Raw genomic sequence first — 12695 nt, 5'->3', positions numbered from 1 at the left:
GAAGCTGCTGGGAACAGATTCTGAGTTAGCAACATTACCATCTGGCTCCTTGGCTGCTCTTACAGTGTTTGTGCTATAGGCACTAGAACATTACAAGAATTGAAGAGCCTGAGTACTTCTTATTCCGTCATGTTTCTTCTTCTTCTTTTCACCATTTTTGTCCTTTGCTTTTATGTGCTGGGAGATGCGTCTAACTTTTTATTCTCTAATTGTGGAGCACAATATGTGGTTGTGGTCATACAATGGGCATGCTACTGGCCAAGGTTGAAAGATACAGGAAAGGGCTCATCTGCTTTAAATACTATTAGGACATAGTTCCATATAGCTGTCTAGTGAAGTGTGTTTTGTAGCCTGTCTTGAAGGATCCTAAGAAATGGAAAGCTTTTGATTAAAACCTGTTGAACTAGAACTTTAACAGATGTTTTTTTCCTGTGAAGACTATATCTTATGTTACTTTCTCAATGTTTGTACTTTTTACCTGGAAGACTATACTCTAGAATCTTAAAAGAATCTTTTATTAGGTAATATTAAGGAAAAGGCCAATCAATTTAAGAAAGATGGTTTTAGTAAATTTGGAGTTACAATTCAGTCATTAGATAATAATCAAGTTTCTTTTGCAAAGTATTTGAATTGGTCTAAATTAAAAATTCAGCTGACAGTGAAGTTCCATAGTTCAGATTCATAATCAGACCAAAAGCTTCCAAGACAGCTCTGAAGAAGTAAAAGTGACTCTCAAGATACTTCCTTTTTTGCGTTGTGGTGCTCACCAATGTGAAAGTGAACTAATACTGTGCTTTAGGAGTGGCACTCTCTGAAGGGGGTTTCCTGGCCTTTGTCAGCTTGCAGTCAGCATCTATACTTTATACCGATACAGAGAAATCAAACTATAGCATTCCTTGTAGCTATAGCCCAGTCTGGTACAGCTTCAGACAGCATATTCTCAAGTCAAGCTGACACCCAGGATGATTTACAAGGATGTCTAAAGGTGGGATTCAATCATTTAGACAAGACTTATCCTTTCTTTTTGCTTTCTTCAAATGGATACTGTCTTGAACTCCTGTCTCATCTCTCTCTTTCTCAATATCCTTTCTGTTGAGTAATCCTTGGAGTTTACAGCCTTCAATACTGGTAATTGATACAATCAAATACTCAGCTTCTATGCTATTTCACTATTTCAGTTGTTTCATGTAAGGCTGTGGTTGTAATATCTCATAAAAGAGGAGGGAGTCAGCTGAACTGAATGCGCAGTTGACCATGAAAGAAAAGCTGTTTAAACAAAGCAGTATGCCATCTCTTGGAAGATAGTTAGGTGACCAAGAGTTGCATTCACATGAAGTGTAATATATACAATTTTTATAACATAATATTTCAGAACAATTCATTGCAGAAACATGTAAATAAAGAAATAACCCTCCAAAGAATTTGAAAGACTTCCAACTGGACCATCTCTACTTACAGAACATAACATCTAAAAGAATGATCAGAAATCTTTTGAATGAAGGAACTTCTTAAAGGATTCAGCCTTAAATCACAAGAAGCCTCTACTGGATAGATCTTTAGAACTAATGGAATAATATGGTGAACAGTTTGGTCAATTAAGTCTCCCTTTTTCTAAAAGCTCAAGTTTGAAAGTATTCATACTTTTAACAGAGAATAATGCTTCCCTTTACGGTATTCCCTGGATTTATTCTATAGCTTGCAACATGCCTGAAGTTAAACTAGATCTCATCTGTCTCAGCACTTTCAGATGTTTGATTTCATGTTGCTGCAAATCTGAACTTTTAAAAAATGAAGCCAGTAGAGTTATACAAGCATAGGAGTGGAGAGACATCAGAGTGGTAAGATGACTTTGGGATCTGAACTTTTTGCATAATCTGAAGTAGAAACCAATCTGTCATTTATTTGCTATAACCACAGACAAACAGTGATTTCTGTTCAAGTGTTCTTATTCCCTTTCTACTTCTTTCATATACACAGAATTATTGCCAAATATTTCAGAATATCATAATAGCATGTCTGCAGACATGCTATTTGCAAAGGGAATGATGCAGAATGATGCAGAATTCTAGGAACCCTATCAAAAGATAGAGACTATAGCAACGTATCTAGGGGTTATTTCTAGATCTATAGAAAATTTTAAATTTCAGACAGATGTATGGAGGAAGAATATCTTCCAAGAATTTTAGGAGAGATGCAAGTGATTTACAGAAAAAAAAAACTTTTCTCTACTTCAGAGCAACTAAATTTGATTCTATTTTGCTCATTGAATCTAATAAATGAGAAGTGGCATTTGAAAACAGTTTCTGATGATGAGTGCCATAAGTGGATTGCTGTGAAGTTACATAAAATGTTGTATTCGAGGCTTCCTGGCTTGATTGATTTCAATGGTTTGGAAATAAAATACTGGGAAATCTTTATTTATGAACAGGTGGATATAAGCACAAAGCCAAAATGAAATATGACAAAGTATAAATACAATGCATACTGGTATAAATGGAGAGAGTGCACAGTAGAGAAAAATCACAAAGAATATCATATTTTATTAACAACCAGTGTAACCGCTCTGCCTATTGCAGTTTAGATTACATCTATATGTCTGTATTTTACTATATAGTAATATTCTGATAGAGAAAAGTGGGTAAACCTGTGATCATGTCACCAACAGATTTAAGCATGTGAGAATCTACTAAATAAATTAATGATTACTCACAGGCCTGCCTAACCATCACTTTAAAACTAAGGATAAAATTAAATCATTTAACTATAGATATTTCTCTCCACAACTAGTCTGCAGGAACTTTTTACAGAGCAAGTAGCTGCAAATAGTGGGAATGGTTACAGAGTATTTTGCTTAAATAAGGGTATCTGATCATTGCTTATGCATTATTTAAACTCATTTTACCCTCAAGGAAGATTATAGACCTTTTTCTGCATTTTCCTTCTGAATGCAATCAGAACATATAAATCTAACAAATGGTGTTTACTAAAGATCCTCAGCAAGGCATTAGGAAAGGGAATATGTAAATAGCATAGACTCAGCAGCAACTCTGTGTCTAACTCTATGTCTGACTATTCAGAAATATTTGCTCAGTAGTTATTTGGTAGGCAATTAAACAGCCCCCAAATTTATTTTTATCCTGAGCATATCTTCAGTCTTCTGCCTGGAAATGCCTCCACAGCATTGTATCTGAGGATTCAGTTGGAGGGAGGGTAGATATTTGAACACCAGAGATAGGGAGCACTAGAGACACTGTAAAGAGATGGGAACTTCCTTGAAGTCTATCATCAGGTAAGGAAACTGATAGGAGATAGTGGGAACTGTGTAGGCTTCCCCATTGTCTAAACATGCAAGAAAGCTTTACAAGGCCAAAGATGAAATATAGAAATAGGAACCAGAACTTATCTGTTATACAACAGCACTAGCCATTTGTTACTGGCAAGGGCTTTCTCAAATAACAGTTCTGATTAGTTTTTCAAAAGTTTTGAAATGAAATTTTCTTTTAAAAGGCTATAACAAAAACAATTCCACTTTTTAGTAAGGCTGTTAACATCTGTTTATCCAAAGCCTGAGACAGAATACGAGAGTCATTTCCATCATACAGGTAGAAGCTTTTCAGGAATTTTGACTCAAAGGTCTCTGAAACAATAATAACAATAAAATGAAATGCCATGTCAATCAGCTACTTGGATTGCTAGACTTTATGGTGGTGCTAATGAATTAATGCTGTTACATCCCTTAAAAGGACAAAGCAAATATATAAACTGGGTAGCTCCAAGGCAACTACCACATCAGTAAGTTATGAGGAATCTGAATGCTGTTGCTATCTGTCCCTGAGATCCACAGCAGAAGACTATTCACAGTTCACTTTTGCCTCTTGAAGAGTCTTGACAGACTTATTTACTCTGATCATGACTACACATGCCAAAGAAAAGACTGAGAAAACATGTTTTGGCTATAATTTTGCATAAACTATTACTCTGGCACTGTGGTAAAGAGTCCACTTCAGTACTTGAAACTAAAATGCTTCACATGAGTTGGCTGCTAGGTTCATTTCTTTTGCAGTGATAAATCAGATTAATATAACTCTTCATTCTCTTGTTATTCTTGTATCTAAGATATTTTCCCCCTAAATTTTTTGCCTCTTTTCAATAAAAGTAAGGAAAGAGACAGTCTAAAACAAAAAGTTCACCCTGTGGTGTGTTGCATAGTACGATTGGATGTATTATAATCTTCAGTTTGTGTACCTTTGTGTGTCAAGATTAAAATGCAACCTGTGGAAGATTAAGAGCTGATCATTATGAAATCATGCTGAAGGAATGTATTAGAATTACTTACTGCAATTTAAGACAACATGCTAAACATATGAAAGTCAGTATCTTACTCTAATAAAAAGAAATTTTGTACATTTACTTTTCTAGTGCTTGAAACATCAGATTTACTTTGATTGTTCAAAAAAAAAGGTTTCTATTAGTCACACAAATCCCACAAATCAAGCTGGAATTTGAAAATTGGGTTACTTTCTTTAAAACAAAACAGCTTCCTCAGTCCAATTAGACTATCATGTGTTATCTTGAAATAAATCTATTCACGTATGAACAAAACAGGCAAAAGTTAATAGGAAATAGAGCTAGAAGAGAACTTATGGTGTTACCTGGTTCATTTCACCTACCACTAAGCAGACACAAATTAATTTACATCATTCTTTATTGAAATTTATCTAAAATGCTTTTAAAAATTGGCAGTGATGGAGATTCCAGAGCCTCCCAATCACTCTATTACTGAGTTTTCCTATATTTAGAAAGCTTTTTTTGTTACTGAAACTTAAGGCTATCATTTTTTTGCTGAACTCCAAAGGAACTTGGAGAGAATTGTCCCTTGGATAGTGTCCTTCAAAGGACAGGTATTACCAGCATAGCTATGTATTGCTACCTTTAGAAGTGTACTAGTCTCAAAGAGCTATTTTACCTGCAGCATGGTGTTTGTGAAGATGTCATCTCTGAAATTATGTATACATGCTAGGTCTTGATATCTGGTGGTCAAGCAAGGGTAACCAGAATGAATTGGAACTTGGGTAAATACACACTGCTGATATAAGTAATTCCTGAAGATTCAACTGGATAAAATATTCTTTGCTTTACATCCTAAATCATTTTGCAGCATGTTTCAGTGCTGAAATGATTGCACATTAAACCACATAAGTGATGTGGGCTGAACTGTGGTCCATGTTATATTCCTGCATATTGGAACAAGTAAGTGATCCCTAAATTTCCTCTACTGGCAGCCCATACCATAGAGAAAGGAGCTGTAAATACAAGCTGTACAGTAGGAATGAACTTAATAATAGAAACAAAATTAACCAGGAAAATAAAGTTTCTTCTCCAAGTCATTAACTTTTGGTATAATCAATCTCAGTGGTTGAATGTGCTTTTGAAATTTTCAGTGGATCTGAATTATTATAAGAATTTGAATCAGAATTGCAGAGCCTCTTACAGGTTGAATTAGTAGGTTGTTATGACTGTATATTTATTAATATTTAATACATTGTTATGGACATAGTCATACTATCTATGGAACTATCTGCCATCACAGTAAAATGGGCATAGGCAGCATATATTTCCTGAAACATTTTTTTCTCATTATATTTTTGTTATTAGCATAGAGAAACAGAAGTCCAATGGGACTTGCACATGACAGCACAGTCATAGGGATCAACCACATATAATTACACCTTTACAGTTAGATATAATTCATTTAGAGGAAAGCTGTGCCTGTCAACTTGATGTTCTCTGATGCTGTACTTTTCCTTTCACTCTTCTTCAGTCCTCTAAGAGAAATTCATACTGGCAATTACCTAATGGAATGTGTGCAAGTCTTCAGATCATGTAAAAACTTAGAAGTTATTTCAGACATATCAATGTCATCTTTCTTTAGGTTAAGATTTAGATTCTGTATTGCTATTTAACTTCTTTAAGAGGAAGCTGAGAGGTGTCATAATGTATAATACATTCATTCTTGCATGAGGAGCAGAGGTTTGGATGTTCGCTTAGCAGATGTAGGATGGGTTTGCAATGTGTATTTGACAGACAAAAGATAATCACCGCCCCAAAACGACCTGTATACCAGCATGGAACACGTGTCCGAAGGACTGTTGCCCATAGTATCATGCAAAATATCTGCAAGGTTAGCAGCAGACATTTTGTCAGGACTTGCTTCAAGGCCCTAAAATGGGGGTGCTATCATTAGTGGGGCTAGGTCCATGCAAGCAAGAGAAATAAAGAATGCCTTTCATGTATTTCATCTTGCAGCATAGAGCATAAATGAAGATATGTTATAATAAGGCCTGTGTTGCTGTGGGATAGGATCTGTAACTTAGTAATGGGTTGCACTGTTTTCATCCATCTTTTATCATTGAATTATTTATTCTTCTTGTCAGTATGTTACAGGTTTTCTTATATTTTGCAAGTCTATTTAAAGCTTAGAATGGGAGTCACAGACTCTTCTTTCTTTAGTAAGTACCCACTCACCAACTCATTTTGCTAGCTTATTAGCAAAAGCCAAACAGCAGAAAAACAAGTCAGCCGACCAACCCTCAAAGCCATTGTAGATATACCAAGTACCTCCACAGAAAAGAATTGACCAACGTGTGTGTGTTCATGACAAATGCTGTTGAACAGGGAAATTCTATAAAACACAAATTTTAAGCTTCAAAGGACAATTGTTGATTTCTTCCTTTTCTCCCTGTCAGACATGGTTGTTTACGCTGCATATAGTTGTGTGGGTAATGCACAAGTGGATTATACAGAATATATCCTTTCTCGTTTGTCCTCTAGCCAGTCAGTCCCAGGTTTTCTGAGCATCTCTTTTGGCTGTGGGATATGGTACCTTTGAAATGAAACTGCTGGTGCTGCTAATGACACAAGGGGTCAATGGTGATGACTACAGCTGTGGTAGTAGAGCTGAAGGCTACACTTGGCTGGCCATCAGGGTTTTCAGCTGATTCATCAGCAACTGATCCACTTCTGCAAACTTATTCTATTGGTCTTGGCTGAGGAGTTTGGCCACACTTCTCATGCAGTACAGTCCAATTCCCTATCAACCACTGGGTAACCAAAGAGGCAGATCCTCTCACAAACCATTTCATCCTTTTCTCCTGGTGATTTAGTGTTCTCAGGCCATGAATCCTGGACAGAGGTGGCGGTTCAACAGACTGATAAGTTCCTGCTAAGAAAATCAAAAAGTTCATTATATTTTGAAAACTAATAGAATCCTCCCATAATGTCTATGTTATAGCTGAGCTGGAAATCTTTACTTCTACCATTTTAGAGTTCTCTTTTATCACTTTGCTTGTTGTTCTGTTCAAAAATGGCTTTTAATGCAGCAGAGCACAAAAAATCTTGTGGTAAAAATCATATTTATTTCTTTAAACCTACATTTCAGCAGGACTGGAAAGGGAGGACTGTTGCCACCAGATGTTCTAACATGGTCTGAAGGAGAGGAGCTACTGAGGATATCAGTGTGCTTGAACTACCAAGAAGCACCAAAAAGTGGAAAACAAGGCCTGCATAAGAATGACATCTGCCTTAGTAATGGAAATTGGGCATCATTGGATAGAATGGCTCACTGGTGATGGTCGAATATATTTAAACACCTGTTCCCCTATAGTAAGCTTGTTTCATCCCAGAATTCTGTTAGTCAGCAAGAACATATATCTTGCAAGTTTTTAAGTATCAAGTGCAAGGGCAGTGGAAAACCTGAATGAATATTAATTGGTTGCTGAGATGAGATGCAACTGCTTGAGAACATCATGCTAACCCTTACCTGCTATCTGCTCCTCATCAGTACAACATGCTGTGAACCAGTAAAACAGGGATGGCCATCATATTCAAAAGGATTTTACTTCCGAATATCATGTCTCACATTTATATTCTAAACTAGAGTGGTCAGATTAGAGGTTTAGGAGCCAAATCTAGCTGACAGAAAGGGTCTGGTGTGCCTGTGCTTGCTCAGATACTTGTCACTGTGAGCCATTTTCACACTTGAGTGGGAGGGAGAGGAGGAGAGAAGAAAAAGAGGTTCCATGAAGCATCTCCAAATGCAGTGCAACATTGCCCAGGGGATCTCAGTCAAATCTGATGTCTGCCTCTGCCCGTTGAAATGGTTATTTTCTTGTTCTCTGTGGTCTCAGACAATGCTTTCATTTGAATTACCTTAAAAACTGTGTTTTGACATCAGTGTGAAAACATTTCTAAAACCAGCAGTGTTTCTAAATTTTCTTGCTAAACCTGTAGTCCTTAACTGAATCTTGTAAATAATGATTACAGACATGGTTGGAAAGGGCAAACAGTTATTTAAATAAATATTTGTCCTCAGATTTCATCCTGCATTCTGCATAGTCATTATAGGACAGGAAGATGAGCAGGAAAAAAGGTGGCTTTAGTAATGTGGCTGTTAGCTAAAGCAAGACATACCTCATGCAATATAGACTGCAACATTAGCTATACTTGGCATAACCCATAATTCTTTCATTCCTAAAATTACAGTCTCCCCAAACATAACAAAGATATGAGTGGTACACTACTTACCACAGGGAGGATTTGCTGCTCCAGGGTCCTGCTGTCCTCTGTCTTCAATCTGCTTATTGTGTCCATTTCAAAGTGGTCTTGAGGTGTTAGCTCATTTAGCTATGCAAACTTATTGTGGGTTTCTGCCATTCCAGTCTGGTTCTGAGACTCTTCCAGGAGGGACGCCATTCCCCTATCTTCAGTCTAAAAATCAGACTGCTGTCATGAAGGACCTCTGGAAGGGTGGCAGTGGTAGAGTTCTTTGGAGAAGGACCTACACAAAATGTGTTGCTGGACATGTTGTTCCATCTCTGACCTTCAGTATGAATCTTCAGATAATTGTACATAAAAGTACAGACTGTGTTATCTTCACCTGCAACTGGATGATCTTGCAGCTGGGTATTTTTGGTGCTCCTTCTAATAAATCATAATCTTATGTGTTAGCACAATAGTGTGTATTCACGGCATGTTCATTTTCTCTGCTGTTGGCAGAGATGAAGTTATAAAAAAATCTGAATCAGGCCACTCTTGGACAATGAAGGACTAAAGGACCCCAAGGCATATAAATGGGCAGAAAGCCTCTGCTGAGCAAAGGGGAAGTAGATATAAGGTCTGGAAGACAAAGGTAGAGGTGACAGTGGTAGTGGTGGCAGGCTATCTGAACACTACCTTCACACTGTGAATTGGGTCAGTAGAGGAACAAGACACAACTTACTACGTGCTTTAAAGCATACTGAATTCAGCTTGCATTCAGTTCTCCCCCCAGTGTAGTTTTAAGGGTTTAAAGTGAGGATGAGATTAAGGCTTGGTCAACATGTGTGGTGAGACAGCCAGTCAGACCAGAGTTCAGACCTGCTTTATGGCTTTCCATATTAATTTCTTAATGAGTCATACAAAATGAGTGGAAACAATTGCCCTTAACATGAGCAAAACTCTTGCAGCTCTCATCGCATTCCTTAGGATTTCAGTTAATCCCTGCAGATGGCAGCAACAATTATATTTCTCTCTGAGAACATCATCTACAAGGTTTTGTTGCTTTTTCCCTACAAACCACACACTGGATGATCTGGATCAGTATTCTGAAGGGGTACAAATTATCTTCTTTCTTAGGTGTCTACATTATATGTCTTGCTCAAATGATCAGAGTTATATTAATTACAAGATATGAGATTAGGAGAAAACTTTTTAGTATATATACCTATCCTAATATTTTGGTGATAGTATTCTATTGTATTATTTTTGGCAGGCTCAATAAGGAGGCATTTCTGTGAAACAAAATATAAGATACAGAAATCCAAATTGCATATCTAATAGCTCATTTGTTCTTTAAATATCTGAAATCTCAGTAGTTTGTTACTCTGCAAGTACTCTCTTTGAACTCAATGGACTAGTTGTGGCATTCAGTAATACTCAACATGGATAAGTGTGACTGTATATCCTGCCATATATTATAAAAGAAAATGTTTCAGTTGCAGATTTGAAATAGATTAGGCATTTTGGAGGTAGCTCACATTAGTAGAAAATACATTTGACTACTAAACTTAATAGGTGTTTAACTGACAATTATTTGACTCATAAGTTTTCTTCTTGAGTCAAATTATTGCTACTAGTTCTAGCTTGATATATTACACTCCTCATCAACTTGATAAATATGTCATTTCATTATTGGGGACATCAGCTTGCAAAGAAATTACAAGTTAATTCATATGATATAAAACAATGTCATAGCAGGCAGTTTTCTAACTAATTATTATTTTGAAACCATAGACAATATCTCCTGTGACAGTTCACTATTGTAGCAAAAAATGGGCTGAATTCTTTTCAAAAAAATTGGAGTACATTTGACAACAAGAATATCTACCTACATAGTGACATGATGAGTGCAGCTAGTAATGTATAATTATTTAAAAGTGTGTTGTTAAAGTATACTTGAAGGGGTTCACATTTAGGTGTGACATCCTTTTAAACATTCTTCACTGGTTATAAAAATACTTACAAAGAATTTTTGTATCAGCTCAAGTGCCGTTCACTACAGCAGTTATAGAGATGAACATAATTCTGGGAAGCATTTACATCAGCAAAGCATTCAGCAAAAAAAGTGGTTAAACAAAAAGCAAGTTTAAGGCCCTCTGGTCTTTAAAGTGCAAAACTCTGTATGTACATAAGCATCATTTTCTTTTCTGGTAAGAATCACAGTAATTCAATTAAAATCTACTTCTTTTCTTGTTAAAACTTTGGCTTTCTATGATCTGACATCTATCCTTAGTGATCAATCAGAGCATTTTCTGAATAACTGGCTGAAGCACTCTGTTAGTCTTCAGCTTAACTATGAAAAAGATGTCTTTTTGTATTTAATAAACATGGACCAACTGTAGAGAGAAATATATGCACATGTGTGGGAGGTATGTGTAGGTAAAAAGTAATCATTTTTGTTGCCTCTTTTTAATGACATGAGTCATAAAAGATGTCAATATAATTCTTTCCATTATCTCACACAGCAAGGACATAAAATAAAATATCCAGTCTTAGTTGCTTTTATCAATTCTGAAAGTTGTTGAGAAAGTATCTGGCAGAAAGCAGATAGTTTCAGTGTTACCTCAGGCAAAAATTCCATTTTATAGTTTTCCTTGAGGGTGGATGCCAACCAATAGTAGGTATTTGCCATCATCATTACTTTTATTTATTTATTTATTTGTTTGTTTCTGGTTTTGCCCAAGCATTATAAAAACTATGAAATATGAGATGCCCTTGGAGACTTTGCACTACTAAAGGAAAAAAAAAATGCACAGATAAGGTCAGAATAAGATCAGGTAGTAAAATGGTGTAATCACTTGGTTATTTTTAAACTACACTTTAATTTGCAATGATTTGAAAAGTCTCTCTGTGATTTTTGCTTCATTTGAATAATTCTGTATATTAACTCTGACCACCATTACTACTTTTTGATAATTATTTAAAATATTGTGAGATTTTGTGAATTTAATGTAGAAAATAAAATAGGAAATTTATATAAAAAGCAAGGCAAAAGAAGTGTTAACTCTAACAATTTCATTGAAAGTTCACATAAATTTATAAACACTTACCTTTGTGTTTGGGTGGCATAACTGTTGTCATATGCCTCATAGCTTGGATCATCATATTCACCCCCATATCCATCATCGTATCCCTAAGGGAGAAATAAAACACCATAACTTAGAAGACTGATAAACCAAATAATATTATCAGGCTGTAGAAGTAATCTGCATTAATGTACACATGCTTTTTGCCCAGTGTTTTGTAAAACATGCAGCCTTATTGACAAGAATTGTGAACGAATATATGTTAAAGGCTACCTGTATGTTGCAAATGTAAAGAAAGCAGCTTCTCATTTGAAAACTTAGTTTATCTGGATAAACTGCAATGTTTGTCCAAGCCACAGTGCTTCAGCAGGATCTATTTAGCATACTGAAGAATGATACTGAAAACAATTGTTTCCTAGCAATTTGATATAGAAATGGTCCCTTAAATAACTATATGTGAAAAATATCCACTGAAATGAGCAAATGACTTATTTGGAGAGATACTCCATCTGAAATGGAGAGATACTAATAACTCCAGAAGGCAATTCTGGTCCTCTGATGTCTGAATCCTTCTACTGAGGGAGCCATGGGCAAATGTGATCTGTTGTAGCTGCCTCTAGACCAAAGACTGTATGGTAACTATTAAAAAAAAAAAAAAAAAGGAGGGGGAAGAAAAAGACAGAGAGAACCCAGGGAATGACTTTGGATGTGATAGAGAATATGTTCATTCACTACACAACAACAAAGTAGGCAAGAAATGCTGTATGGAAACATGTTCTTTTTCTCTAGGAATTTTAGATATTTTTAGTTAACAGAAACCAAACACTTTGCAGTCACAAGAAAGTTCTTCTGTTATGGAAAGTGCTAAAGGAATTAGGGGGGATTAAAAAATCTTCAACAAATATTAATTATAGCAGAAGGCAATTCAGTCCTTTTCCACAAGCTATCCAAAATTTTGTTAAGTTGGGGCAGAAAGGATTGGATGGGGAAGTTCCAAAATAACAGGAACCCAGTAAACAACCACTTCTGGTAAACTATCATAATGATGCAAAGTACAATGTTATTTTGATACCT

At 35.9% G+C, this 12695-nt stretch overlaps 1 protein-coding gene across 13 annotated transcripts in view; it reads right to left on the bottom strand.

Annotated features, from left to right (window-relative positions):
- The window catches only part of KHDRBS2 (KH RNA binding domain containing, signal transduction associated 2), a 513233-nt gene that overhangs the window by 155583 nt on the left and 344955 nt on the right, over positions 1-12695 (bottom strand). For all 13 annotated transcript variants that reach the window (XM_067294146.1, XM_067294142.1, XM_067294143.1 and 10 more), the window contains one exon: positions 11646-11728. In XM_067294146.1, coding sequence (XP_067150247.1) covers positions 11646-11728 — 83 coding nt within the window. The remainder of the gene's footprint in view (positions 1-11645; positions 11729-12695) is intronic.

The sequence above is a fragment of the Apteryx mantelli genome, chromosome 3, assembly GCF_036417845.1.
Source record: "Apteryx mantelli isolate bAptMan1 chromosome 3, bAptMan1.hap1, whole genome shotgun sequence".
Lineage (NCBI taxonomy): Eukaryota > Metazoa > Chordata > Aves > Apterygiformes > Apterygidae > Apteryx > Apteryx mantelli.
Note: the sequence above shows the minus strand (reverse complement) of the source record. Positions and strands in the feature narration are given on the sequence as shown.